The 27,123-nt window shown below is 39.3% G+C and overlaps 1 protein-coding gene across 21 annotated transcripts in view; it reads right to left on the minus strand.

Moving 5' to 3' along the window:
- MGA (MAX dimerization protein MGA) overlaps positions 1 to 27,123 on the minus strand; it is a 169,063-nt gene that overhangs the window by 56,682 nt on the left and 85,258 nt on the right. For 20 of the 21 annotated variants that reach the window (XM_032175323.2, XM_058427453.1, XM_032175328.2 and 17 more), the window contains 6 exons: positions 15,112 to 16,060; positions 13,194 to 13,272; positions 12,976 to 13,071; positions 4,551 to 4,682; positions 4,206 to 4,310; positions 1,095 to 1,759 (listed from right to left, as the gene is read on the minus strand). In XM_032175323.2, coding sequence (XP_032031214.1) covers positions 1,095 to 1,759; positions 4,206 to 4,310; positions 4,551 to 4,682; positions 12,976 to 13,071; positions 13,194 to 13,272; positions 15,112 to 16,060 — 2,026 coding nt within the window. Of the gene's footprint in view, positions 1 to 1,094; positions 1,760 to 4,205; positions 4,311 to 4,550; positions 4,683 to 12,975; positions 13,072 to 13,193; positions 13,273 to 15,111; positions 16,061 to 18,033; positions 18,177 to 27,123 lie in introns of those variants that run through there. The other variant, XM_032175329.2, reaches the window with a different exon arrangement.

Below are 27,123 nucleotides of genomic sequence, written 5' to 3' on the forward strand. Positions count from 1 at the left end.
GAATAGGACAATACATAAATAAAAGTCCTTATGAAGGATTAATAATGAATAAAATAATCTGCATTTAGTTCCAACATCTGATGATCTTTAGTTCCAGAATTCAGTCATAGAATTACAAAATGGAAAGTAAAAAAAGTAATGATGAACGCCAGGCGCAATGGCTCATGCTTGTAATCCTAGCACTTTGGGAGGCCAAGGCAGGCAGATAGCTTGAGCCCAGGAGTTTGAGACCAGCCTGGATAACATGGCAAAACCCCGTTCGTATTTTTAATATAATACAAAAAATTAGCCAGGCGTGGTGGTGCACACCTATAGGCCCCCAGCTACTCAGGAGGCTAAGGTGGGAGGATCGCAGTGAGCTGTGATCATGCCACTGAACTCCAGCCTGGGCAACAAGAGTGAGACATTGTCTCACTGGGATTTAGTATCTTTTAAAAGCATAATTTTCAGGCTGGGCATGGTGACTCATGCCTGTAATCCCAGCATTTTGGGAGGTGAGACAGGTGAATCACCTAAGGTCAGGAGCTCGAGACCAGTCTAGCTAACATGGCAAAAACCTGTCTCTACTAAAAATACAAAAATTAGCCAGGTGCAGTGGCATGTGCCTATAGTCCCAGCTACTCGAGAGGCTGAGGCAGGAGAATTGCTTGAACCCAGGAGGCAGAGGTTGCAGTGAGCTGAGATCCTGCCACTGCACTCCAGCCTGGGCAACAGAGCGGGACTCCATCTCAAAAAATAAAAAATAAAAGCACAATTTTCAAAGTTGTTTTAACAAGATCAGCAAATGTACTTGCCCATATGTTGGAAAGTGAAATTAGAGATTTTCAAAATGGTCAGCTGCCTTTATACAGGAGAGAGAGGTTATTCAAAAGTGCAATTGTACTGTCTCTCTCTGATGGCAGGAGAAATCTACACCTGAGTATCTAGTTGGTAAAGAACAAATGGGGAAGACATAGCCTTTGTTCCCATGAAGGTTCTAAATGCTAAAAACTAGCTGATCACCCTGCCAAAAAGTACCATTCCCATTTCCCCTCACTAACCTCTCTCTTTCTAGCCAAGCACTAACATACCTCCAGAAAACAGCAGCTACTTACTTGAGCTGTAAGTAGAGTTGTTAAGGATACATCTGCTCGCTCTTCTGTGATATATGTTCTTGGTTTTCCTTCCCAAAGTGCACAGTCTTCCAGGTCCATTAGCTTCACCTGAGATTTAGACAAGCCTGGAGGGCGACTTCCCTGTTGCTGTTGCTGCTGCTGCTGCTGTTGTGCCTGCCGCAAACTAATCTGCTTTGGAAATATATTTTCATCCAAAGTTGGCACAACAAAGTTGTTTGCCTGATTTTCTGAGATGATACCTGAAGAATTCTTGGTAACCTTATCTCCTAGAATCATATGAGAGTATTTCTGCTTTGGTGAAACAGGATATGGTAAAATGGATTTATAAGATGATTTAGTTCGGCCACTGAAAGTTGCCTGTCTGTTTTGAGACTTTGCCTTTCGAGAGGCAGGGGGTACAGAATGAGGTTTCAAAGAATAAGAGGTAGAAGGGGAAATAGTAGATTGCTTCTTTAGTACACTATCAAGTGTTCGTACATAGCTGGTACTCTTAGTGGGAAGCTGGTACACCACAGGAGATGTGGGAGCATTGGAAGAGAAACCCATGCTTGTTTCCATCAGCTTGCCTTCATTTTCCAAGTATTCATCTAGCTTATCACTACAGAAAGCAGAACGATTTTTCAGTGAACTTTCTGAATTTCCACCTAGAAACAAGAAAACACAAAATGCTGAAAGAAATCTAGGACAGATTATGAATCTCCATAAAAACACTAAAAAAGGCCAAGAATATTGAGCTACAAGATAGTGAATCTTCTAAACTATCCCTTAGCTGGGCACAGTGACTCCCACCTGTAATCCAGCACTTTGGCAGGAAGAAGCAAAAGGATCGCTAGAGGCTAGGAGTTCAAGACCAGCCTAAGTAACATAGCAAGGACCCTGTCTCTAAAAAAATAAATAAATTTTTTAAAATAAATATATTAATAAATAAACTATCCCTCCTCAGAAAGAAAAAATTAATAAAACCAAGTGAAGAGAATGAGTCTTAGATATTAATGACATTAAAATCCATTCTCTAGTCTTGGGCACCAAAAACATTAAAATCCATTCTCTAAAATGTCTTACTCTAAAACTATCACATTATTTATTGAGGCACGAATTCTTACAAAGTGCTAACAATGTATTTAACCTAAGAATCTTCAATCTTTGACAATCTTTGACCTGATTAAAGAGACCAAAGATAAGTAAAAACGTAACAGGGAGCCTGTGCGCAGTGGCTCACTCCTGCAATCCCAGCACTTTGGGAGGCTGGCAGATCACCTGAGGTCAGGAGTTCGAGACCAGCCTGACCAACATGGAGAAAACCTGTCTCTACTAAAAATACAAAATTAGCTGAGCATGGTGGCACATGCCTGCAATCCCAGATACTCAGGAGGCTGAGGCAGGAGAATTGCTTGAACCCGAGACGGGGAGGTTGCGGTGAGCCGAGATCACGCCATTGCACTCCAGCTGGGCAACAAGAGCAAAACTCCATCTCGGAAAAAAAAAAAAAAAAACAAACACATAACAGGGAAAAAAAAAAGAAAGCAGGCCTCAACAGAATGCCAAAAGATTATTTATGAGAGTGAGACTGAGCACGGAGGCTCATGCCTGTAATCTCGGCACTTAGTGAGACCAAGGCGGGCGATTTCTTGAGCTCAGGAGTTCAAGACCAGGCTGGGCAACATCACAAACCTCAGCTCTACAAAAACTTAGCCAGGCATGGTGGCGCACACCTGTGGTCACAGCTATTCTGGAGGCTGAGCAAGGAGAATCACTTGAGCCCAGGAGGTCAAGGCTGCGGTGAGCTGAGATTGGACCACTGCACTCCAACCTGGGTGATGGAGCAAGACCCCGTCTTTAAAAAGCGAGGGAGAGAGACTGGAATGCCTGGAGTGGGATACAAAACATTAGAGAAGAAGGAAGACCACAAAAAGAGGGGTGTAAAATTTAGTTGGGTTTTTGTCTGTTTGTTTGAGACAGGGTCTCGCTCTGTCACTCAGGCTGGAGTGCAGTGGTGTGATCTTGGCTCACTGCAGCCTCAACCTCCCTGGGCTCAAGTGATCCTCCCACCTCAGCCCCGCAAGTAGCTAGGATTACAGGAATGCGCCACCATATCTGGCTGTTTTTGCATTTTTTGTAGACAGGGGTTTTCACCATGTTGCCCAGGCTGGTCTCGAATTCCTGAGCTCAGGCAATCCGCTTGCTTCGGCCTCCCAAAGTGCTGGGAGATTACAGGCATGAGCCACCATGCCCAACCATAAAATTTAGTTTTTAAGAAACAAAAAAATTAAGTACAGAGACATGAATTACATTGTTATAAACACTGTGAAAAGATTAAAAGGTGAGAAAAGTATATTGGAAAACTGGCATATTTATCTGGTTAAACTGCAAACGAATGCAGTGAATAAGGAAAAGCACTAAGAATGGAGACCAAGAGGGATACAGTCAAAATACTTGGATTAGAAGCTTAGTTTGAAGTATAAGACTATAGGAAATCACTATACAACTCTGAAGTTTACAGTTCTAAACTAATGCTTGAGAATGTTTTTTTAACTGCAGAAACAGAAATAACAGAAATGCTGTTAAAAAGGCTGCAACAATTATTTAAGCCTGACTGAACCTCAGGGTTGTGACTACAGGAAAATGGGTAGCAGACAGAAAACAGCAAGACAAGTATTTTCAGTTCATTTTAAACCATGGAAAGCTTGGGCGCGGCAGCTCACACCTGTAATCCCAGCACTTTGGGAGGCCAAGGCGGACGGATCACCTGAGGTCAGGAGTTCCAGACCAGCCTGGCCAACATGGTGAAGCCCTGTATCTATTAAAAATGCAAAAAATTAGCCAGCCGTGGTGGCACATGCCTGTAGTCCCAGCTGCTTGGGAGGCTGAAGCAGGAGAATCTCTTGAACCTGGGAGGTGGAGGTTGCAGTGAGCCAAGATCGCACCATCGCACTCCAGCCTGGGCAACAAGAGCAAAACTCAGTCTCAACAACAACAACAAAAAAACTCATGGTGAGAAGGAATGAAGAAAAACCACCAAGACTTACCTTTAACAAAAGGTTTTTGGCTACATGTTTCAGAACATTTACATAATTTTTAAAAACTAATTACCTTCATTCCTAGATGCAGAAGCACTATGAAATTTTCCCCTCCATCCCTTGATCTTAGTGAAATCATTGGTTTTCCCTGTCCTAGAAACAAAGGGAAATCCCGCATCTATAAAAGAAAAAGTCAAACAGATGACCAAAATTCTAGCAGGCCAATATTATGGACCTAATTAATAAAACTTTAATTTGGTAAGTGTATAAATCACTTATCAAAACTATAACAACAGACAAAAGATCTATCTTAGACTAATGTTAAATGTCACCAATAAAGGTAGCTTTTTACTTACATTACAAATAACGTAAACTTCAAGAAATATAGTGTTTGACTTTACAAATGTTACATACTCACCAGGAGAGGCAGGGTTGGTTCCCGTAAGGTTCCAAAAAGGAAAGCTAGTAGCTGGAGCCAAAGGTAACTGTACTCCCAAGTATTTAAGATCAATGCTCATTGTTGGATCCACTGAATTCAATTTTAAGCCCACTAAAAGAAAAAAGGAAATCATGTTTCCATAGATTAATCACAAATCATATTATCTCCCTTCTTTGTTTTTAACTTGTGCCTGGGAGATGGCGGGGGGATAAGGTCGAGAGAGAAAGGAGATAGTGAAGAGCAAAAACAATGAAAAAAACAAACTGTAGCAGATTCAATTTAAGGTGGCCCCATGATCCATGACATCTGGTATTACACATTTGTATAACCCCCCTCACCCCGAGTATGGTAGGCAGGGCCTGTAATTTGTTTCCAATCAATAAAATGTGGTAAGGGAGATGGGACGTGCATGATAATGTTCATGTGATAGCACAAGTTATCCATCTTGCTGGAGCTGCAATGAAACAAATTTTGCCAATGAGCTGAGGGAAACTGGAAGCAGATCCCTCTCCAAACAAGTCTCTGGGAAACCAGGCCTGGCCAATATTTTGACTGTAGCCTTGTGAGACCCTAAGCAGAGGACCCAACTAAGCTATGCCCAGACTGCTGACACATAGAAACTGTGATACAGTAAATATATCATTTTAAGTTGCTAAGTTTGTGATAATTCATTAAGCAAGGTAACTAATTAAAAAACAGCAAAATTCAGATCTCTTGTGCTTTAACTCTTTGTGGTCCAGAGACTGTCTAAGGCCTCTATTACGAACTTACCATAGACTAAGCTGCTGGCCTGATTATGGCTACTGGTTCTCTGGTTCTTATTAATGACATTTATGGTTAATCAAGCCTAAAAATATTATGACTTCCTTATTTACAGGTTAAGAGGCAATCTTTTGGGAAGGTATTTAACTTAAATTTTAATAAAACTGAAGCCAAAAGAAGTTCAAAGTGAAGCATTAATTATTGGCTGGGCCTGGTGGCTTACACTTGTAATCCCAGCACTTTGGGAGGCCAAGGCAGACAGATTACTTGAGGTCAGGAGTTCGAGACCAGCCTGGCCAACATGGTGAAACCTCATCTCTACTACAAGTACAAAATTAGCCAGGTGTGGTGGCATGTGCCTGTAGCTACTCAGGAGGCTGAGGCAGGAGAATCACTTGAACCTGGGAGACAGAGGTTGCAATGAGCCGAGATCATGCCACTGCACTCCAGCCTGGGAGACAGAGTAAGACTCTATCTCAAAAAAAAAAAAAAAAAAAAAAAAAAAAAACAAGGGAAAAAAAAAAGCTAAGTGTTAAGTATCACAGTAAAGCCATTAAAAGTCACAGGTATAAGTTTCCAGTAAAAAGCTCATGTAGTGCTGGTTCTCTAACAGGTAAAGACATTAGGTAGGTTATGAACCCCATGTACCCTATACATAAAATCTATCTGAACAAAAGATGGCAAGCCAGGCACTGTGGCGTGCACCTGTAGTCCCAACTACTTGGAAAGCTGAGGTGGGAAGACTACATCTCTTTAAAAAAAAAAAAAAAAAAAACACGGCTATTTTGTTTTAGTTTGCAATTCCAGTTCTTTAACATATCTTTATTGTATTACATATTTTATTTATTTATTTATTTATTTATTTATTTTGAGACGGAGTCTCACTCTGTTGCCCAGACTAGAGTGCAATGGTGCAATCTCGGCTCTCTGCAACCTCCACCTTCCGGGTTCAAGCGATTCTCCTGCCTCAGCCTCCCGAGTAGCTGGGATTACAGGCGTGTGCCACCAGGCCTAGCTAATTTTTGTATTTTTCGTAGAGACGGGGTTTCACCATGTTGGTCAGGCTGGTCTCGAACTCCTGATCTCGTAATCCGCCCGCCTCAGCCTCCCAAAGTGCTGGGATTACAGGCCTGAGCCACCACACCCAGCCTGTATTACATATTTATTTTATTTAATCACACAATATGATTAAAACATCAATCAAATAAAACATTCTTTCCTCGTGTTCCCAATCAACTATGGAAAATACAGGATAATGAGTCAAAAAATGGTTTCTAATCTTGGCTTTACTACTTTTTAATTGTATGACTTGGGCTAAACTTCTCTTTAGTTTTCTCAACAGCAAAATGAACACCAATCCACCATATTCAGTTGTATGCTTTGAGAATCTACTGTACTTTCTCTGTAAAGCAGATGGTCTCAGAGAGATAAAAGACATTTTGCAGGCCTGGCGTGTCGGCTCACACCTGTAATCCCTGCACTTTGGGAGGCCAAAGTGGAAGGACTGCTTGAGCCGGAAAGTTCAAGATGAGTCTGGGCAAGAGGGTAAGACCCCATTTCTACAAAAAAATTTAAAAATTAGCTGGGTGTAATGGCACGCACCTGTGATCCCAGCTACTCAGAAGACTGAGGTGGGAGGACTGCTTGAGCCCAGGAGGTTGAGGGTACTGCGAGCCATGATCGTGCCAATGCACTCCAGCCTGGGCAAAAAAGCAAAATCCTGTCTTGAAAAAAAAAAAAAAAAAAGACCTCAAGAATCTTTAGTGTTATGTTTTCCCAATTGACTTTTAGTAGGTAGCATAGGGTAAATAAGTCCCTATGAGAGGTAAACAAAAAGAAATCTGAGGCCGGGCATGGTGGCTCACACCTGTAATCCCAGCACTTTGGGAGGTCGAGGTGGGCAGATCACCTGAGGTCATGCAAGAAAATCCTTCCCCAAGTAACAGACACCTGAGACCTAGACTCAGTTGATTTCATATGAAATGGGCATAAAAACTTTAGCTTGCAGAAAATAATATAGCTGAATAATTCATTGAAAGCATATTGTGAAAAACCTATTACCTGTTTATATTTTTATTCAACCAGAGCCTACTTAGAACCTAAAATCTTGTCTACATATGTCAGTTTAAACTATACTTCTAAATAGTTTTGCTTCATTTCACCATATTAGAAGCTACTTCTTAAAAACGTGTTATAATGTCATTACAAAAAAAGACTCATAAAGATAAAGCTGAAAAGAGATAACCTTTAGATTCAAGCAAAGGCAGATTCACCTACAATTAAGATATAGCCAAAAATGCCTACTGCTAGCTAAACCCACTGAAATACAAAAGTACACTCAAGATGTTTATAGTTCTATAAACACCTATATAAGTAGTAAACACAGAATAGAAAAGCACATATTATAAGAAAAACCCCAGCTAATCACTAATTTTGTTTTGTTTTTGAGACGGAGTCTTGCTCTGTCACCCAGGCTGGAGTGCAGTGGCACAATCTCTGCTCACTGCAAGCTCCGCCTCCCAGGTTCACACCATTCTCCTGCTTCAGCCTCCCCAGCAGCTGGGACTACAGGTGCCCCCCACCACTCTCGGCTAATTTTTTGTATTTTTAGTAGAGACAGGGTTTCACCATGCTACCAGGATGGTCTCGATCTCCTGACCTTGCGATCTGCCCGCCTCGGACTCCCAAAGTGCTGGGATTACAGGCGTGAGCCACCGCACCCGGCCACTAATCGCTAATTTAATATAACATTCAGAATTTTTTTTTTTTTTACTGCAGGGCATCATGGCTCATGCTTGTAATTCCAGCTACTTGGGAGGATGGGCTGAAGCCAGGAGTCTGAGACAAGCCTGGGCAAAACCGGAAGACCCCATCTATAAAAAAAAAATATTTTAAGGAAAAATAAAGCATTTTTATTAAATTACTAAAAAAGGAAGAGGGAGAGAGTTCTTGAAATATTGTCATTACTCATAAAGGAAATTAACATTAAAACCAGCCAGACATAATGGCTCATGCCTATAATCCCACCACTTCAGGAGGCCAAGGCGGGCAGATCTTTTGAGCTGAAGAGTTCGAGACCAGCCTGGGTAACATGGCAAAACCCCACCTCTACAAAAAAATACAAAAAAAAATTAGCCAGATGTGGTGGCATGTGCTTGTAGTCCCAGCTACTTGGGGGGCTGACATGGGATCACTGGGGCTCAGGAGGTCGAGGCTGCAGTGAGCCATGTTCACGCCACTGCACTACAGCCTAGGCTGGGTGGCAAAGCGAGACCCTGTCTCAAAAACAAAAACCAAAACAAAACATTAAAACTGAAAAGAGTCCATACTGATAAGCGAATTTTTTATTTTTATTTTTTGAGACAGTCTCGCTCTGTTGCCCAGGCTGGAGTGCACTGGCAGGATCTCCACTCACTGCAACCTCCGCCTCCCAGTTTCAAGCAATTCTCCTGGCTCAGCCTCCCGAGTAACTGGGATTACAGGCGCGCACCACCACACCCAGCTAATTTTGTATTTTTAGTAGAGATGGAGTTTCACCTAAGTGAATTTTTTAAAAAGAATAGATAAATCTCTGGTGCAAAATAACTACAAATAACTTAGATAGGCTACACTCAAGGAGGTACAATATAACTTCTTGCACATTAAGTGTGAGCTAAGCATGACTTCCTTCCAAAGAGTACAATACGGAGAGAAAGGGAGGGTGGGGAGTGGGGGGTAACTTCACAGTGAATAAACTGACAATATCTCAGCCAGGTGATCAAGATCAACATCAACAGTGATAAATCAGGCTTAATGTATGTAACTCTTGATATGATGAGATGGTAAGTCTCAACTGAGGGACATCTATAAAAATACCTGACTCTTCAAAACTGTCAAGGTCATTAAACACAAAATCTGAGAAACTGTCACAACCAGGAAGATCCTAAGGAGACATCACTATTAAAAGTATTGTGGTATCCTGAATGGGATCCTAGATGCAAAAAAAAAGGACATTGGGTAAAAACTAAGGAAATCTGAATAAAGTATGAGCTTTAAATAATAATATATCAGTACTGGTTCACTAACTGTAACAAATGTACTAATCTAATGTTAGATATTAATAGGAGAAATTCTGGATACTGAGAGAATTAGGAATGGGGGAAAAAAGGAATTATCTGCACTGTCTTCTTAATTTTTCTATAAATCTAAAACTCTTTTAAAACATAAAGCTTTAAAAACTGACAATAATTGACTTGGTAGCAATGAAGGAGAAATGCTTTGAACACACTTTTAAAATGCAAAGACAGACGATAATTTCAGATAAGCTAACAGACTTAAAAAGCAGACCAATGTAGATACAGTAAATATAGTATAGCAAACAAAAATATAGTACCACAGAAAGAAAAATTAAGAATCTTATTTTATTTTTAAGTAAAACTACCAACAACAATAAAACATTTTCCCAGGCTTAATCAACACTGCTTTCCCAATTTTAAAGCAAATTCAAAAAGCTTTCTAGTTTTTCAAGGGTTTTCAGCTCAGAAGAAGTTTAAGTGCTATTTTCTAAATAATGAAATTATAGTTAATAGCAGGACAAAGAAATACGACATTAAGTTGAAATTTAATAAATTATTTCAAGAACCAAACTTTAGAGATGAACCTAGAATACTTTCATTATCTTCAGAGCCCTGGGATTGGCATCACCCAGTTACTACAAATATTTAGCCAAATTAACTTACTCTTTAGAAACTGTTTAAGTGCAGCTTTTTTTATTTATTTATTTATTTTTTTGAGACAATGTCTCACTGTGTCGCCCAGGATGGAGTGCGGTGGCGCGATCTTGGCTCACTACAAGCTCTGCCTCCCGGGTTCAAGTGATTCTCCTGCCTCAGCCTCCCAAGTAGCTGGGATTGCAGGCGCTCACCACCACACCTGGCTAATTTTTTGTATTTTTAGTAGAGACGGGGTTTCACCACATTGGCCAGGCTAGTCTCAAACTCCCGACCTCAAGTGATCCACCCGCCTTGGCCTCTCAAAGTGCTGGGATTACAGGCTTGAGCCACCGAGCCTGGCCCAAGTATGGCTTTTTAAAGGAAGCCAAGGTTGTGGAGAAAAATATGCTAAAATAAAATAGAGGAAAAAAAACCCAAAACAGGACTCCACTTCACACATTGAAAAGTAAGTACCAGACAGATTACAGATTTAATTTTCAAAAAAACAAAACTATTTCAGCATGTAGTTGAATAAATTTTAAAAACCTTAGAATTAAATACAAACTTGCACCAAATGTAGAATCTATAAAGAAGGTGAAAAGTAATAGCTCACAGATATGTTTTGTTTGGCTGTGTTTTTAAAGATTTGAGTTAGGTGCCCAAAAAACTATTAGCTGCCACCACTTCAGAGACATCACATAGCCACTCCAGCTTCTACTGAACTATGAGAAGACCTGAGAATTTTGGGCCCATTTTTCCATATGACAACAATCCACTGATGCAGCTGTCCCTTTAGAAGAAGTGCCTATACTCTACCCCACCAGTGTCCAACTCTACCCCCCAAATTCAGGCTAATTTCACTATATATGTTACCAAGTCAGTTTCCATAAACACTGGCCTTTGAACACCCCATTCCATTAAGGAAAAGATTACAAATTTGACTAAGATGCCTATAAAAGAAAGAAAAACAGTCAAAGCTTAGCCAACCAGCAAATATTAGGCAAATAAACCAGAGCAAAAGGACCAGCTGCAAGCACTGAATATATTTAACTCTAGAACTAAGATTTTTTAAATGTGGGGGATTAAGTTAAAACAGTACAATATAAATGTCATAATATTTCTACATTATCAAGAAAATAACAAAAAAAATGGAAGTGGAAAAGGGAGAAGATGGGTTAAGTTAAAGATAGGGAGAAATGAAGAAAGGAAAAAGGGAGAAAAAAAGATAGGGAGAAATAAGATAATATTATTTAAATAAAATAGTAGAAGCTAAAGCTAACAATAAACAGCAGCAAACGTTATCTGCAAGATTGCTATGATGTGACTGTCCATTACAATCCACAGCAATCAGCCCACATTGATTGATTGAGACTGGGATCTGCACACTTTTAAGATCACACTGTCACACAAGCTGCCTTCCATTAAAGCAAAAATTCTTCAAGTATTACCATTTGATTTAGAAACGGAATGACCAGCATATAAATCTTTTGTTTGATAACTTATAATGTTTAGACTCTCAGGTAAATGAACTACTTACAGTGTAAACAGTCTAGACACCCTTCTGAAAATTAGTAAGAGTCAAAAACTCAAAAAACTACTCCAAGATGCATATCTAAAATCAAAGATATTTGTAAGAAACTAAAAATTGGGGCACAGCCTAAAATTTTTCAATACATCCCAAAACAGGAAAATTGGTAGTGATCATGATGTTAATAACCATAGTAGATATGTTTTTTAAAAGATTAAGCAACATAATGAAGATCAAGATAATGCATTACAATAAAATAAAGATAAAAATGAAAACTGCAGCCATAAAAAAGAATGAGTTCATGCCCTTTGCAGGGACATGGATGAAGCTGGAAGCCATCATTCTCAGCAAACTAACATACGAACAGAAAACCAAACACTGCATGTTTTCACTCATAAGTGGGAGATGAACAATGAGAACACGTGGATGCAGGGAGGGGAACATCACACACCAGAGCCTGTCAGTTGGGGGGGGGGAGAACATTAGGACAAACACCTAATGCATGCGGGGCTTAAAACCTAGATGACAGGTTGATAGGTGCAGGAAACCACCATAGCACATGTATGACTATGTAACCTGCACATTCTGCACATGTATCCCAGAACTTAAGTAAATTAAAAAAAAAAAAAGATAATGAAAATTTTAAATTAACTTCCCAGTGGTACATCAAATATATAAAATAGATGTTTGCAGCCAAAACATGAGAGAGAAAAGTATTCTACTATTTACACACCTAAATATATTACTAAAGGACAAAGAAGACCCTTCCTCCAAAATTATAAAAACAAACATATAATTGGGAGGCCGAGGCAGGCGGATCACAAGGTCAGGAGATCGAGACCATCCTGGCTAACACGGTGAAACCCTGTCTCTACTAAAAATACAAAAAAATTAGCCAGGCGCAGTGGCGGGCGCCTGTGGTCCCAGCTACTCCGGAGGCTAAGGCAGGAGAAAGGCGTGAACTCGGGAGGCGGAGCTTGCAGTGAGCAGAGACTGCACCACTGCACTCCAGCCGCCTGGGCGACAGAGCAAGACTCCGTCTCAAACAAACACACACACACACACACACACACACATAAACAAAAGCAACCAAATTAAGATGAGAAATGGGGAGGGGAGAATACCAGGTTATAAGAATGAACGAAGAAAATATCACTTGCTTTACCACGATACATTTTTTTCTTACATAAGATATTAGGATAAAGAAGACCTAGACATGGTTTTTAAACTAAAAGGAAGAATTATGGAGACAGAGAAGAGAAAAATATGCAAACTGAAAGAGGTGCTGAAAGAAATGAAATCAAGGCTAGAAAGAAAGAGGAAAAAGCAGAAAAAAAGAGAAGAGAAGGAGAGAGGAAAAAGAGGAGAAACGGTAGGGAAGAAAGAAAAAAGAAAACAAAAAAAGAAGTCGCTAGTCTATTACCTTCTTGAAGACCAGGATGTATCACCTGCTTGTGCCGCAAAGACTTCAAATCTTCTATCAATTCCTTTTCCAACTGGGAAATTCTTGCTCTGTAACCTACTCCCAAAATAAATAGTAATAAAATAAGCTACTGTACACTACAGACAAATGAATGTTGCATCTTTCATTGCTGGAGCCCAAACCACAAATACAACTCATTGTATACTATTTTACAATACCTGAGTCATTTGTGGTTGATGCCTGGAGACTAGAAGATTCTTCTGTTGTCCCATCAACTGCATGAATGTCTAGAGCTTCCTATACATCAAAAAAAATATATATATAGTTCATATTGCTTCTGAAAAATTAAATGTAAAACAGGATTTTAAAAAAACTTAAAGACCAGAAGGAAAATATCTCCATGCCTACAGTTACACTAAAATTGGCAGAACAGGAGCAATTTTTTCATACTTTTTGATATTTTCTAAGTGTTCTACATTAATATTACTTTAATAATCAGAAGGGGAAAAAGGGGAAGTAAAAAAAATGTGAATATGATGTCATACTGAGCTAACTGACCTCAAAGTATATGCCAATTTGCATGTTCACTTCTCAGAGCCTATATTCAGATAGCTTACTCAGCTAACAAGAAGGGAGGAAAAGAACAGGTAGAAGGGATTAAATATCCAACATCTGTGTAGTCAATTAAGAAAGACGGCCTGGCACAGTGGCTCACACCTATAATCCCAGCACTTTGGGAGGCCGAGACGGGTGGATCACAAGGTCAGGTGATTGCGACCATCCTGGCCACATGGTGAAACCCTGTCTCTACTAAAATAAAAAAAATAGCTGGGCATGGTGATGCGCACCTGTAGTCCCAGCTACTCGGGAGGCTGAGGCAGGGGAACTGCTTGAACCTGGGAGACAGAGGTTGCAGTGAGCCAAGATTGTGCCACTGCATTCCAGCTGGTGACAGAGCAAGACTCCGTCTCAAAAAAAAAAAAAAAAAAAGGGGCCAGGCACAGTGGCTCACGCCTGTAATTCCAGCACTTTGGGAGGCTGCGGCAGGAGGATCATGAGGCCAGGAGATCGAGACCATCCTGGCTAATACGGTGAAACCCCATCTCTACTAAAAATACAAAAAAAATTAGCCGGGCATGGTAGCCAGCACCCGTAGTCCCAGCTACTTGGGAGGCTGAGGCAGGGGAATGGCAAGAACACAGGAGGCGGAGCTTGCAGTGAGCCAAGACTGCGCCACTGCACTCTGGCATGAGCCACAGACCGAGACTCTGTCTCAAAAAATAAAAAATAAAAAATAAATTAAAAAAGACCAGGCTTCTATAAAAATTTCAAAGAAAAATAATCTGGTTGAAGAGTCAGAGTGGAATAAACAGAGACTTCAATGTGTAAGACAGCAGAGTTAAGATGACTGTTAATATTTGGTTCTCCAATGGTACTCTACTACTACTACTGAAAACCAGGGCCCGGAGCAGTGGCTCATGCATGTAAACCCAGTACTTTGAAGGGAGGCTGAAGCAGGCAGACTGCTGGAGGCCAGAAGTTCAAAATCAGCTGGCCAACATGGCAAAACCCCGTCTCTACCAAAATTACAAAAATTTGCTGGGTGTGGTGGCACACACCTGTAATCCCAGCTACTCATGAGGCTGGGGCACGAGAATAGCTTGAACCCGGGAGACAGAGATTGCAGTGAGCTGAGATCCCACCACTGAACTCCAGCCTGGGCAACAGAGAGAGACTCTTGTCTCGAAGAAGAAAAGAAAACCAGGAGGTAAAAGAAATGAGAGTGTCACCAAAGAGTTAGCAAATATTTCATGTATTTTTAAGCCTTTCCAAAATCCATAATGATGAAAATTCCAGTAAGACCCAAAGTTTTTTTTAAACACAGCCATGCAAAAACCATAAACTGAAATCTAAGCAAGACATAATTTTTTAAGTCTATTCAAATGAAGTATCTTAAGTTATCCCTATTAACTAAACCAGACATTTTGGAGACACTTCCCTCCCAACTCCACTCCCCCATACACCCTCACAAATAGATGTCACAAAACTAGATTCTAAATCGAGTTAGTTACAAGCCAGTATACAATTCAAGTATGACTAATTAGCCTTAAAGAATCCTGAAAATGACAATCTTACCTTTGATTCAAAGGAAACAAAGAGAACACCATCCACATCTTCCAGATCAGGCTTCACATCTGGAAAGGTACTCCCAGGGCCTACAGGTGTATTCTTTGTAGAAATTAAAGACTTTCCTGTGTTCTTAGGTGGTCGTCCTGCCTTACAGAGTTTCAATTTTCGTGGCCTTCCTCTTTTTCCAGGGACATTTGGAGAGGCATTCTGATTAGCATTCACTACCTTTGGGGCTGTTGCAATCTTAAGCATAGTTGTTCTCTTTCTGCCCAAGTCCTCTTTTCCTGAAAGTGAGTCTCCAACTGAACCCTTTGAACTGTCAAGTATTCTTTCTGTGCTAATGCTGTCAGATATATCAGGATATTTCCACTGAGGCTCTTTCAGTAAGGGATATTTTTGTACCACTCTGAGATCTGGTGAATGTTTTCTAAGACCATTTTCCGATTCCTTGCCTAAGCAGAAGGCAGTCTCATTGGAATTTTCAATGTATGTAGGCAAATATTCCAATTCTGCCAATATAGACGATTTATCCTTTCGAGATGTGGAAAGCATGTTATCAGGGAGTTCAGAAATCTTCACTGTGCTTCTGGTGACAGCACAGGGCTCCAGATAGACTACTGGCATCTTTCCAGTGTCTAATTTGAACATTTTAGCTTTAGCAACACCTGATGGGCTGCTTGGAAGCCATTTAGAAGATAGATGGTCAGCTTCTGGGTTGTCAACTTTATTGTGCCTCTTTAGCTGTTTCTCTAGTATAGGATCATCATCACTGTTTGAGTATACATCCGTCTCTTCATCTGTCTCTTCCTGTTTCACAGTGACCCCTTCTGGGCACTCACCAAGTTCATAGTCATAATCATCCAGAGGTTCCTCTTTAATAACAACATTGAAGCTTCCATTCTGGTCTAATGGTGAGGCTACACAGGAGTCATCTTCAAAACTGCTGGCAATAAGACTGGAGAGAGAGAGGAGAAAGGGATTTTAAAAGTACAAAATGATCCATTAACAAGACATAAAGAGAAAAAAAAAAGATGTTAGGAATCCAAGTAACACATCAGATTTCCTGAGCCATTCCTCAAAAACACTCAAAAACTCTAAAAATCCACATGGTGATTAACAACCCTGTAAAGCGAACACACATCCATCACAACTAAGAATTGCAACACAAACCAGAAAGGGCCATTAAACTGCCAGCTGATATTTTCCTGTATGTTTGAGATTAAATTCATATAACATAAAACATAATATTTCAGCAATTTTAGAGTATACAATTCACTGGTTTTTAGTATAGTCATGATGTTGCCAGATGATTTTTCAACTTTAAAACTGAAAAACTCACTTTCAATATAAAGAATTCACCAGTAATTCTTCCAAAATAAAAGATAGGGTAGTTAAAGGCAAATACGTATGACCCAGATATATTGTGTATAATTCATCAAAAAACAACATAAACATCTAGCTTCCCCCTCCTCCCAATCATCCATTGAAAGCCTAAGAAGTGTACCAATGTATCTTGAGAATATGGTAGAAATAAAAAATTGGGTTAAGATTCCATGTAACAGGAGCGATGGCTCACGCCTGTAATCCCAGTACTTTGGGAGGCTGAGGCAGGCAGATGACAAGGTCAAGAGATTGAGACCATTCTGGCCAACATGGTGAAACCTCATCTCTACTAAAAATACAAAAATTGGCTCGGCGTGGTAGCATACGCCAGTAGTCCCAGCTACTCGAGAGGCTGAGGCAGAATAATCGCTTGAACCCGGGAGGTGGAGGTTGCAGTGAGCCGAGATTGCGCCACTGCACTCCAGCCTGGTGACAGAGCAAGACCCTGTGTCAAAAAAGAAAAAAAAAAAAAAAATTCCACATAAATGACTGGAATTAGAATTCTCCGACTCAGAAATTCTAAAACTGCACCTCTCATTTCCCCCTACCTCAAAATATCCATACGAGTCAACATGTTTGCAGCACAGGAAAGCAGGATGAAAACTGCTTTGAGAAAAACTATACACAGCACTATATATATTCACTAACAAATAATATGTAACAAAGGATTGTGGGCATTTTTTTAAATAGTTCAAAGCCTATGACTGAAAATAGCATTTATAGCCAGGCATGGTGGCACATGCCTGTAGTACCAGCTATTCAGAAGACTGAGGTGCCAGGACTGCTTGTGCCCAGGAATTCAAGGCTGCAGTGAGCTACAATCGCACCACTGAACTAAAGCCTGGGCAACAGAGCAGGACGCCTCCTCTAAAATAAATAAATAAAAATTTTAAAATTTCAAAAATAAGAAAATAGCATTTACAAAACTACAATATTTTCTTCTGATCACTTTTTTTTTTCCCCTGAGATGGAGTCTTGCTCTGTCGCCCAGGCTGGAGTACAGTGGCATGATCTCAACTCACTGCAACCTCCACCTCCAAGGTTCAAACAATTCTCCTGCCTTGGCCTCCCGAATAGCTGGGATTATAGGCATGCACCAACATGCCCAGCTAATTTTTGTATTTTTAGTAGAGATAGGGTTTTACCATGTTGGCCAGGCTGGTCTCGAACTCCTAACCTCGTGATCCGCCCACCTCGGCCTCCCAAAGTGTTGGGATTACAGGCGTGAGCCACCACGCCCGGCCTAGTCACTTTTTTAAAAGTTAGGTAGGTAGGTTTCCATTAATAGTGTGAAATAGCTCAGAGCAGACTGACCCTCCTCCACTTAGAACTAGAAAAGTTACACTAAACAGTTTTTCCCCCCAGAATATTTCTTAAAATCTATTTGAAGACATCAAAAAGCCAGCAAGGCAGTGATCTGAGGGGCAAATCACAAGAAAAGGCAATAAAATTAAATACCCCCAATAATCGAGACACTTTCACATCCATTACTTTTATTACTGAATTTATCTTCCTAAAATATTGAACTGTATGTACGTTACTTACCTGTTCAAAAGCATTTCAAAGGCTTCTGAAACTAAAGAAAAAAGTATAAATATCTGGGATGCTTTTCTAAGCCCAATATAATTTATCCTCAGCCATTTCAGCCTCATCTTAAACAATAACCTGCAGTATACTCCACAGGATCCAATCACACAGAAAATATTACATTAGTGTCTCTGTCCAATAAAATACATTTTCAACACTAATCCATCATTAATGAAGCACTATTTTTTTTCCACTACTTGCTAACCCAGTGTCCTCATAAAACTTTATAAAACTTAAAATAGGCACAAGCAACCACTACATGAATGTGTAGTTACTTGTTCCTTGCACAATTTCTACTTAAGATTTTAACCTTACTTGAAAATCCTCCAATAGAAGCCAGGTGTGGTGACTCATGCCTGTAATCCTAACACTTTGGGAGGCCGAGGCAGGCAGATTGCCTGAGCTCAGGAATTTGAGACCACTCTAGGGGCAACATGGTGAAACCTCATCTCTACTAAAATATTTTTTTAAAAATTGGCTGGGCGCAGTGGCTCACGCCTATAATCCTAGCACTTTGGGAGACTGATGCAGGTGGACTACCTGAGGTCAAGAGTTCAAGACCAGCTTGGCCAACATGGTAAAACCCCGTCTCTAGTAAAAATACAAAACACTGGCTGGGTGCAGTGGCGCACACCTGTAATCCCAGCTACTCGGGAGGCTGAGGCAGGAAAATCACTTGAACCCAGGAGGCAGAGGTTGCAGTGAGCCGAGATCACGCCACTGCACTCCAGCCTGGGTGACAGAGTGAGACTCCGTCTCAAAAAGAAAAAAAAAGAGAAAAAGAAAAAGGAAATCCTCCAATGGAAGATTTCCACCTCCCGTTAGAATGTGGAAGATCACAAAAGATCATCACTTTTGCCATAACAATGAGAAAACACTAAATAAATTATTTTTCTTACAAGATACTGAAGACCTCTGGACATAAATAAGTCTAAATGAAGTGAATTACAGAAGAGGACCAGCCTTCTCTAGGTGACCGGAGATAGCTACTGCTTTCAACCCTAAGCAGCATTTGCACTGCGTGAAGATACAGTAAGGAGAGAAAAAAGCAACTATAGGCAAAGGATCTTTGCAAAAACACAGAGAAACCAACTTTTAATGCCCGAGCATGGGCAGAATCTCGAGGACCCCAAATAGAAAACTAGTCCTCACTGTTGTCCAATTACCACCCACTCCAGAGGACTTCTGCAGAATAAACAGCAGTGCTGCAGAAAGGCTGGCCTGGAAATAAGAGAACATGTAGTCTACCAATGCTTAGGTCCTAAGGTCCTGCCAGGGGTAGGAGACCAATCACTCCTCCCTTGACACAGCTGAAACAAGAGGTCAGCTGAAATTTACTAAAATAGGAAGCCACTTGAAATCACCTAGACCGAAGGACAGAGAAACAAACAAACAAAAAAAAACAGTGTCAGAGATCTCTGGGACACCATGAAATGATCTAACATACTAGTAACTGCCCTTCCAAAAAGACAAGAGAAACAAAGTGAAGAAATACTTGAAGAGAAAATAAAAAAAATCTTCCAAAAGCAAAAGATTTTAACCCACAGATCTAAGAAGCTCAGTAAGTACAATGGGGACAAATAGGAAAAAAAAAAGTCGTATCTAGGCACATCAAGGTCAGGCTGCTGAAAATGAAAAATGAAGAGAAAAATACTGAAAGCAGCAGAGGGAAAAACAGACATTACACTGGAGGAACAACAAAGAGAACAGACTGACTAATGACTCAATGGAAACTACGTAAGTCAGAAGACAATATACTTTACTCCCCATCATGAAGTGTTGAAAGAAAAACTCCCAACCTAATGTTCTATACCTACCAAAAGAAGCCTTTAAAATTGAAGACATTTTCAGACAGCTGAGATCATTCAGATTGCATAAAAATACTCCTCAGCTCACAAATAAGACAAATATATCGGTTCTTGCCACTTCTACTTACTTGTACTAGAGATTCTATCCGGATGATTAGGCAAGAAAAAGAAATAAAAGGCATCCAGATTGTAGAGGAAAAAGCAAAACTATCTCTATTCACAGGTAAATGATCTTGCATATGGAAAATACTAAAGAATCCACTAAAAAACTATTAGAACTAATAAATCAGTTTAGCAAGATTCCAGGATCCAAGACACACACACACACACAAATTGTTTTTCTACAAACTAGCAATGAATGTCAAAAGTGAAATGAGAAAGTAATTCCATTTTACAATAGCATCAACAAGAATAAAATATTTAGGAATAAATTTAACAAAAGAAGTTTAAGACTTAAACATGGAAAACTATAAAACATTGTTGAAACAAATTAAAGACCAAAATAAATAGAAAAATATCCCACGTTTATGGACAAAAAATATTTCACATTGGCAAAACAGCAACAATCCCTGAAGTGATCTACAAATTCAATGCAGTATCTACCAAAACCCCATCTGTGATTTTTTTTCCCGAAAGTGACAAACTGAGCCTAAAATTCACATGAAAATGCAAAGGAGCCACCAAAAAAAAAAAAAAAACAAAGCAATCTTGAAAATTAGAAACAAAGTTCTCAGAGGACTCACACTTCCAGGTTTCAGCTTAGTACAAAGCTACAGTAATTAAGACAGTGTGTCTATTAGTTTGGTTTGGTTTTGAGACAAGGTCCCACTGTGTCGCCTAGGCTAGAGTGCAATGGTGCAATCATACCTCACTGCAACCTCAAATTCCTGGAAACAAGTGATCCTCCCACTTTAGCCTCTCGAGTAGCTAGGACTACAGACACCACCACACCACTCAGCTATTATTTTTATTTTTTTGTAGAGACAGGTTCTCTTTAGTAGAGACAGGGTTTCACCATGTTGGCCAGGCTGGTCTCAAACTCCTGGGCTCAAGCGATCCTCCTGCCTTGGCCTCCCAAAGTGCTGAGATTATAAGCATGATCCACTGTGCCCAGTCAACAGTGTGATACTGATGTAAGACTAGATATACAGATCAACTAACAGAATTGAGAGTCCAGAAATAAATGCCCACATTTATGTCAACTGATTCAATTGCCAAGGTGCCAAGACAATTCAATAGAGGAAAGAATGGTCTTTTCAACACAAAAAAACTGTGTTCATGCAAAGACTTGTACACAAATGTTCACAGCAACATTATTCGTAACAGCCAAAAACTAAAAACCTTACTGTCCAACTGATGAATAAATAAAATGTGGTAATGTCCACACAATAAAATATTATTTGACAATAAAAGAAACGAAGTACAGATACATGCTACACATGGATGAACCTTAAAAACATCAAGCTAAGTAAAACAAGCCAGGCACAAAAGACCACATATTAAATGATTCCATTTATATAAAATATCCAAAATAGGCAAATCTACAGAGACAGAGACAGGTGGTTGTGTTGGATTGGGTGGAGCTGGGGATTGGTTAGGGAGAATGGGAAGTTACTTTAATGGGTTTTCTTTCTGGGGTGCTGGGAATGTCCTAAAACTGACTGCAGCACTGAAGTAATGGTTGCACAATCCTATGAATATATTAAAAGACATTGAACTCTACACTTTTCAGTTGGTGGGTGAATTTTATGTAGATTTTATTGTATGTGCATTACATCTCAATTTTTAAAGTTTTTAAAAAATAACTATTAAAGGAAGTTCTTCAGACTGTTAGAAAATGAAACAATATGGGCCAGGTGTGGTGGCTGAGGCCGAGGTGGACAGATCACTTGAGGCCAGGAGTTCAAGACCAGCCTGGCCAGCATGGCAAAACCCTGCTTCTACTAAAAATACAAAAATTAGCCGGATGTGGTGGTACACACCTGTTGTCCCAGCTACTCGAGAGGCTGAAGCAGGAAAATCACCTGAACCTGGTAGGCAGAGGTTGCAGTGAGCTGCAATCACATCACTGCACTCCAGCCTGGGCGACAGAGTGAGACTCTATCTCAAAAAAAAGAAAAAGAAAATGAACCAAAATAAACACAGATCCGGAAACAGATGAAAATAAATAAATAAATAAGTAAGTAAATAAATAAATAAATAAATACGTAAATATAAAAGACTTTTCTTATATTATTTAAATGACTGACTTTTTTTATTTTTAAGGAGAGAAGGAGAGAGGGAAAGAGGAGAAAAGAGAGAGGGAGAGAGAAAGAAAGGGAGAGAAGGAGAAAGGGAGAAAGGGAGGGAGGAAAGAGAAGAGAGAAGAGAGGGAAAGAGGTAGGGAGAGAAAGGAAGAGGGAGGGAGGGTAAGGGAAGGCAAGAGAGGATGAGAGCGAGCCACAGAGAGAGGGAGAGGGCACACACCGACTACTGACTGTTTAAAGCAAATAAAGTAACAAGGTTTAGAGGCTTATATCACATAGAAGGACATCAAACACAAGTGCATTAGCAGTTCATTATTCAAATTATATTCAATAAATTAAGGATGACATTGTAATCCATATAACCACTGCTATATACTGAATTGTGTCCCCCCACCAAATTCATATGTGGAAGCCCAAGCAGGGCTTTAGGAGAAAATTAGGGTTAAAAGAGGTTTTAAGGGTAGGACTCTAATCCAACAAGATGGTGGGCTTATAAGAAGAGGAAGAAAGACATCCCCTGCTCCCCCCATGTGTGGACATAACAAGAAAGCAGCTATATATGTATACAAGCCAAGATGAGACATGAGAAACCAAATCCTGCCAGAACTTTGATCTTGGACTTTCTAGCCTCCAGAACTGTGAAAAAAAATAAAACTTCTGTTGCTTAAGCCAGCCAATCTATGGTATTCTGTTATGGCAGCCTGAGTAGACAAATGCAACCACTAAAAAAATTACAAAGAGGTAATTTTTATATAAATGGAATTTGAAAAGCTCAATCCACACAAAAAGAGGAAGAGATAAACAGGTAAGAGAAGCAGGAAATAGCAAGATGACATGGTTAAAACTCAGCTACATAAGTAATGGCATTAAATGTAAATAAACAAAACAGTCCAATTAAAAGCCAAAGGTTATAACAGTGGATAAAGAAACAAGTCCAACTATAAGCTATTTAAAAGAGTCGCAATGTAAATTCAAGGAAGAAGAATTAAGTACAAGGAGGGAAAATGATAAACCATGCAAAAACTTATCAGAAGGAAACCCATATGGCTCAATAACGTCAAACAAAGTAGACTTTAAAAAAAGGAGTTTTAGGCCAGGCGCAGTGGCTCACGCCTGTAATCTCAGCACTTTGGTAGGCAGGTGGATCACCTGAGCTCAGGACTTCAAGACCAGCCTGGGCAACACAGTGAAATCCCATCTCTACTAAAATACAAAAAGTTAGCTGGGCATGGCATTGTGTGCCAGTAATCCCAGCTACTCAGGAAGCTGAGGCAGGAGAATCGCTCGAACCTGGGAGGCAGATGTTGCAGTGAGCCAACATCGCGCCACTGCACTCCAGCCTCAGTGACAGAGCGAGACTCCATCTCAAAACAAAATAAGGAGTTTTATCAGAGATAAAGAGGCACATAATTAAAACTTTATGAGTTCAATTCACCAAGAAAACATCAACAACCCTAAAAGTATATGTACATAATCATATAGCTTCAAAATATTTGAAGCAAAAATCTATAGTACCAAAAAGAGAAACAGACAAATCCACAAATATAGTGGGAGATTTTAACCCATCTTTCTCAGTAACTGACATTAAAAAAATCAGGAAACAGAAGAACTGAATAATACTATCAACCAAACTTACTTGATAAGCCTTTATACAACATTATATCCAACAACTGTACAATACACACATCCTTTTCAAGTATACATGAAGTATTAATCAGAAACAGATCACATGCTAGACAATAAAGCAAACCCCTGATAATTTCCAAAGGTTTTAAGCCATATGTTCTTTGACAACAACAGAATCAAACTACAAATCAGTAACAAACTTATCAACTCAACATACCAAATGTGTAGAATGTACCTAAAGTAGTACTCAAGAGTCAAACATATAGTTTAAAATACATAAAAATGAAAAAGTCTAAAATCAATTATCTAAGACAGGAGTTGATAATTTTTTTCTGTAAAGGGCTAAACAGTAAAAATTTTAGGCTTTGCAGTCCATACAGTCTCTGTTGCAACTACTCAAACTACAGACAATACATAAACAAAATAAAATAAATACAAGTACAAAATACAAATACAAAAGACAAGCATGACTGTCTTCCAAAAAATAGGACACTGAAATATGAACTTTAATTTTCACATCACAAATAACTATTATTTTGTTTTTTTCCCCAATCACTGAAAACTGTTAAAAAATCATTCTTAGCTTAGAAGCCAAGTAAAAACCAACGGTAGGCACATATGATCCATGGGTCTTAGTCCACCAAACCCTAATCTAAGGCAAATTAAACCAAAAACAAGTAGAACAAAGGAGTTAATGATGAGAGAAAAATCAATGAAATAGAAAAAAAACAAAGAACTTGAAGTCACGATTTGAAACCTGCCAACAAGAAAACTCTCTGGCTTCACTGATAAATTATATCAAATACATAATGAAAAAAAAAACAGCAAACTTGCACAAACTCAGCACACACAGAAAACAGAACACTTTGCAACGTGTTTTATGAGGTAACCATAACCCTACTGCTAATACATCAGAAATAAAACTATAAACAAATATCCCACATGAATTTGGTGCAAAAATCCTCAATAAAATATTAGCAAATTGAAACCAGTAATATTAAAAAGGATGATATCATCATGGCCAGGTAATGTTTAGCCCAAGAATGTAAGATCACCCCTCCCCTCTAAATCAATGTTAATTCACCATATTAACGAAATAAAGGGGAAAAAACATATGATATTTCAATGGATTTAGAAAAATCATTTGATGAAATTCAACACTCATTCTTAACAATATTCAGGAAAATGGGTAATAGTAGGAAAGTATTTCAATGCGATAAAGAGCACTACACAAAAACTACACCCAACATGCTATAAAAAATACAGAATGAGTTTCTCTAAGATCAGGAGACATGAATGACCACTCAAAAAAAAAAAATTTTTTTTTAAGACAGCATCTCACTCTGTTGTCCATGCAGTGGTACAACCATGGCTCACTGCAACCTCAACCTCCCAAGCTCAACTCAAGCAATCCTCCCACCTCAGCCTCTCAAGTATCTGGGCCTACAGGTGTGTGCCACCATGCCCAGCTCATTTTTTTTTAAGTTTTTATAGAGATGGGGGTGGGCTGGGTGGGTGTCACTATGTTGCCAGGGCTGCTTTCAAGCTCCTGGGCTCAAGTGATCCTCCTACCTTGGCATCCCAAAGTGCTGGAATTAAAGGCGTGAGCCACTGCACCCTGCCTCAAAATTTATTTTCAACACAGTACTGGGAGTCCAAGCAATGCAATAAAGCAAGAGAGAGAACAGGCATAAAGATTGGAAAGAAGATGTAAAACTAAATTTGTTCACAGGTAATACTGTATATGTAGAAAATTTCTAAAGGAATCTATAAATTAGTAAAACTCAGCTGGATTTCTATATACTATCAAAAAATTGGGAAATTATTATTATTATTATTATTTTTTTTTTTTGAGACAGTCTTGATCTGTCACCCAGGCTGGAGTGCAGTGGCACGATCTCGGCTCACTGCAAGCTCCACCTCCCAGGTTCATGCCATTCTCCTGCCTCAGCCTCCCGAGTAGCTGGGACTACAGGTGCCCGCCACCACTCCTGGCTAATTTCTTTTTGTATTTTTAGTAGAGACAGGGATTCACCGTGTTAGCCAGGATGGTCTCGATCTCCTGACTTCATGATCCTCCCGCCTCGGCCTCCCAAAGTGCTGGGATTACAGGCGTGAACCACCATGCCCGGCCAAAATTGGGAAATTATTTTAAATGCCAATTACAAAGATCATTTTTTAAAACACCTAGGAATAAGTCCAATTAAAGACTAAAAAGAATGAATTATGTTTGAGATAAACTAAATAAGATCTAAATAAACAGAGATATATACCATGTTTATCAGAAGATTCAATGATGTCAAAATATCAAGTCTTTTCAATTGGATCTATTGTTCAAGGCAATTCCAGCGAGTTTTTTCACAGAAACTGAAAAGCTGACTCAAAATTTATGTGGAAATACAAAGAACCCAGAATAACCAAAATAATGGGGGGTTCAAAGTCTTACATTACCAGATTCTAAGACTTATTATAAACCTACTATCATTAAGACAGCATGGTATTGCCCAAAATAATAGAAAACATGGACAAATAAATCAATGAAACAGAATTTAGTATAAAATAAACCTACCTGTACGCATATAGTCACCTGATTTTCCTAAGCGACAATGCAGTTTAATGGAGAAAATTATTTTCAATAAGTGATGCTAGAGCACCTAGCCATCTGCATGGAAAAATACAAACCCTGACCCTTCACATCATGTACAAAAATTATTAATAATTCAAGACAGATCACAGACTTAAATGTGAAAACCAAAACGACTTCCCCCTTTCAAACATTTCACTTAACTGGTGAAAACAGCTCTCTCTTTATCAATTTTTTCAAAACTTTACTGTATAAGTTACATAATATAAAAGCCACCCACATTTTAAGTGTTAACTCAATAATTTTTAATAAATGTATAGTTATTAGCCATTAACAAAATCCAGTTTCCCTTTATCTGTTTTTAAAGGTTAAGCAAGCAAAAACTACAGAAAAGCCTCAAGCCAATCAATTTCCATAATCGAGCCCACTCTTTTCCCTTTCCCAATTATCTCAGTTCTTATGTATATCACATATAAATGACATTCTATATCAAGTAATTTAAGATTAATGCTTAAATAACTTGCTATTATTCTCTCGGTATCTTCACATTTCAAGACATAACTCTCATAATGTAGAAAAAAATTTTTATCTTCTTTTCATTTAGCACACAACATGCATTTTGTTCGCAGTAGCTGGGAAACCTCGTGAGGCTAGATCTGGCCTGCTACTGCAATAACTGCTTTCACATCTTCCTGAGAAATTGAACTTGGTAAGTTATAAACACTCTCAGAAAGGATTTCTTCTATTTTCCTACAAAAACTTTATACGTAATGCATGAAATCTT

This window comes from Hylobates moloch, unplaced genomic scaffold (genome assembly GCF_009828535.3).
Source record: "Hylobates moloch isolate HMO894 unplaced genomic scaffold, HMol_V3 SCAFFOLD_14, whole genome shotgun sequence".
Classification (NCBI taxonomy): domain Eukaryota; kingdom Metazoa; phylum Chordata; class Mammalia; order Primates; family Hylobatidae; genus Hylobates; species Hylobates moloch.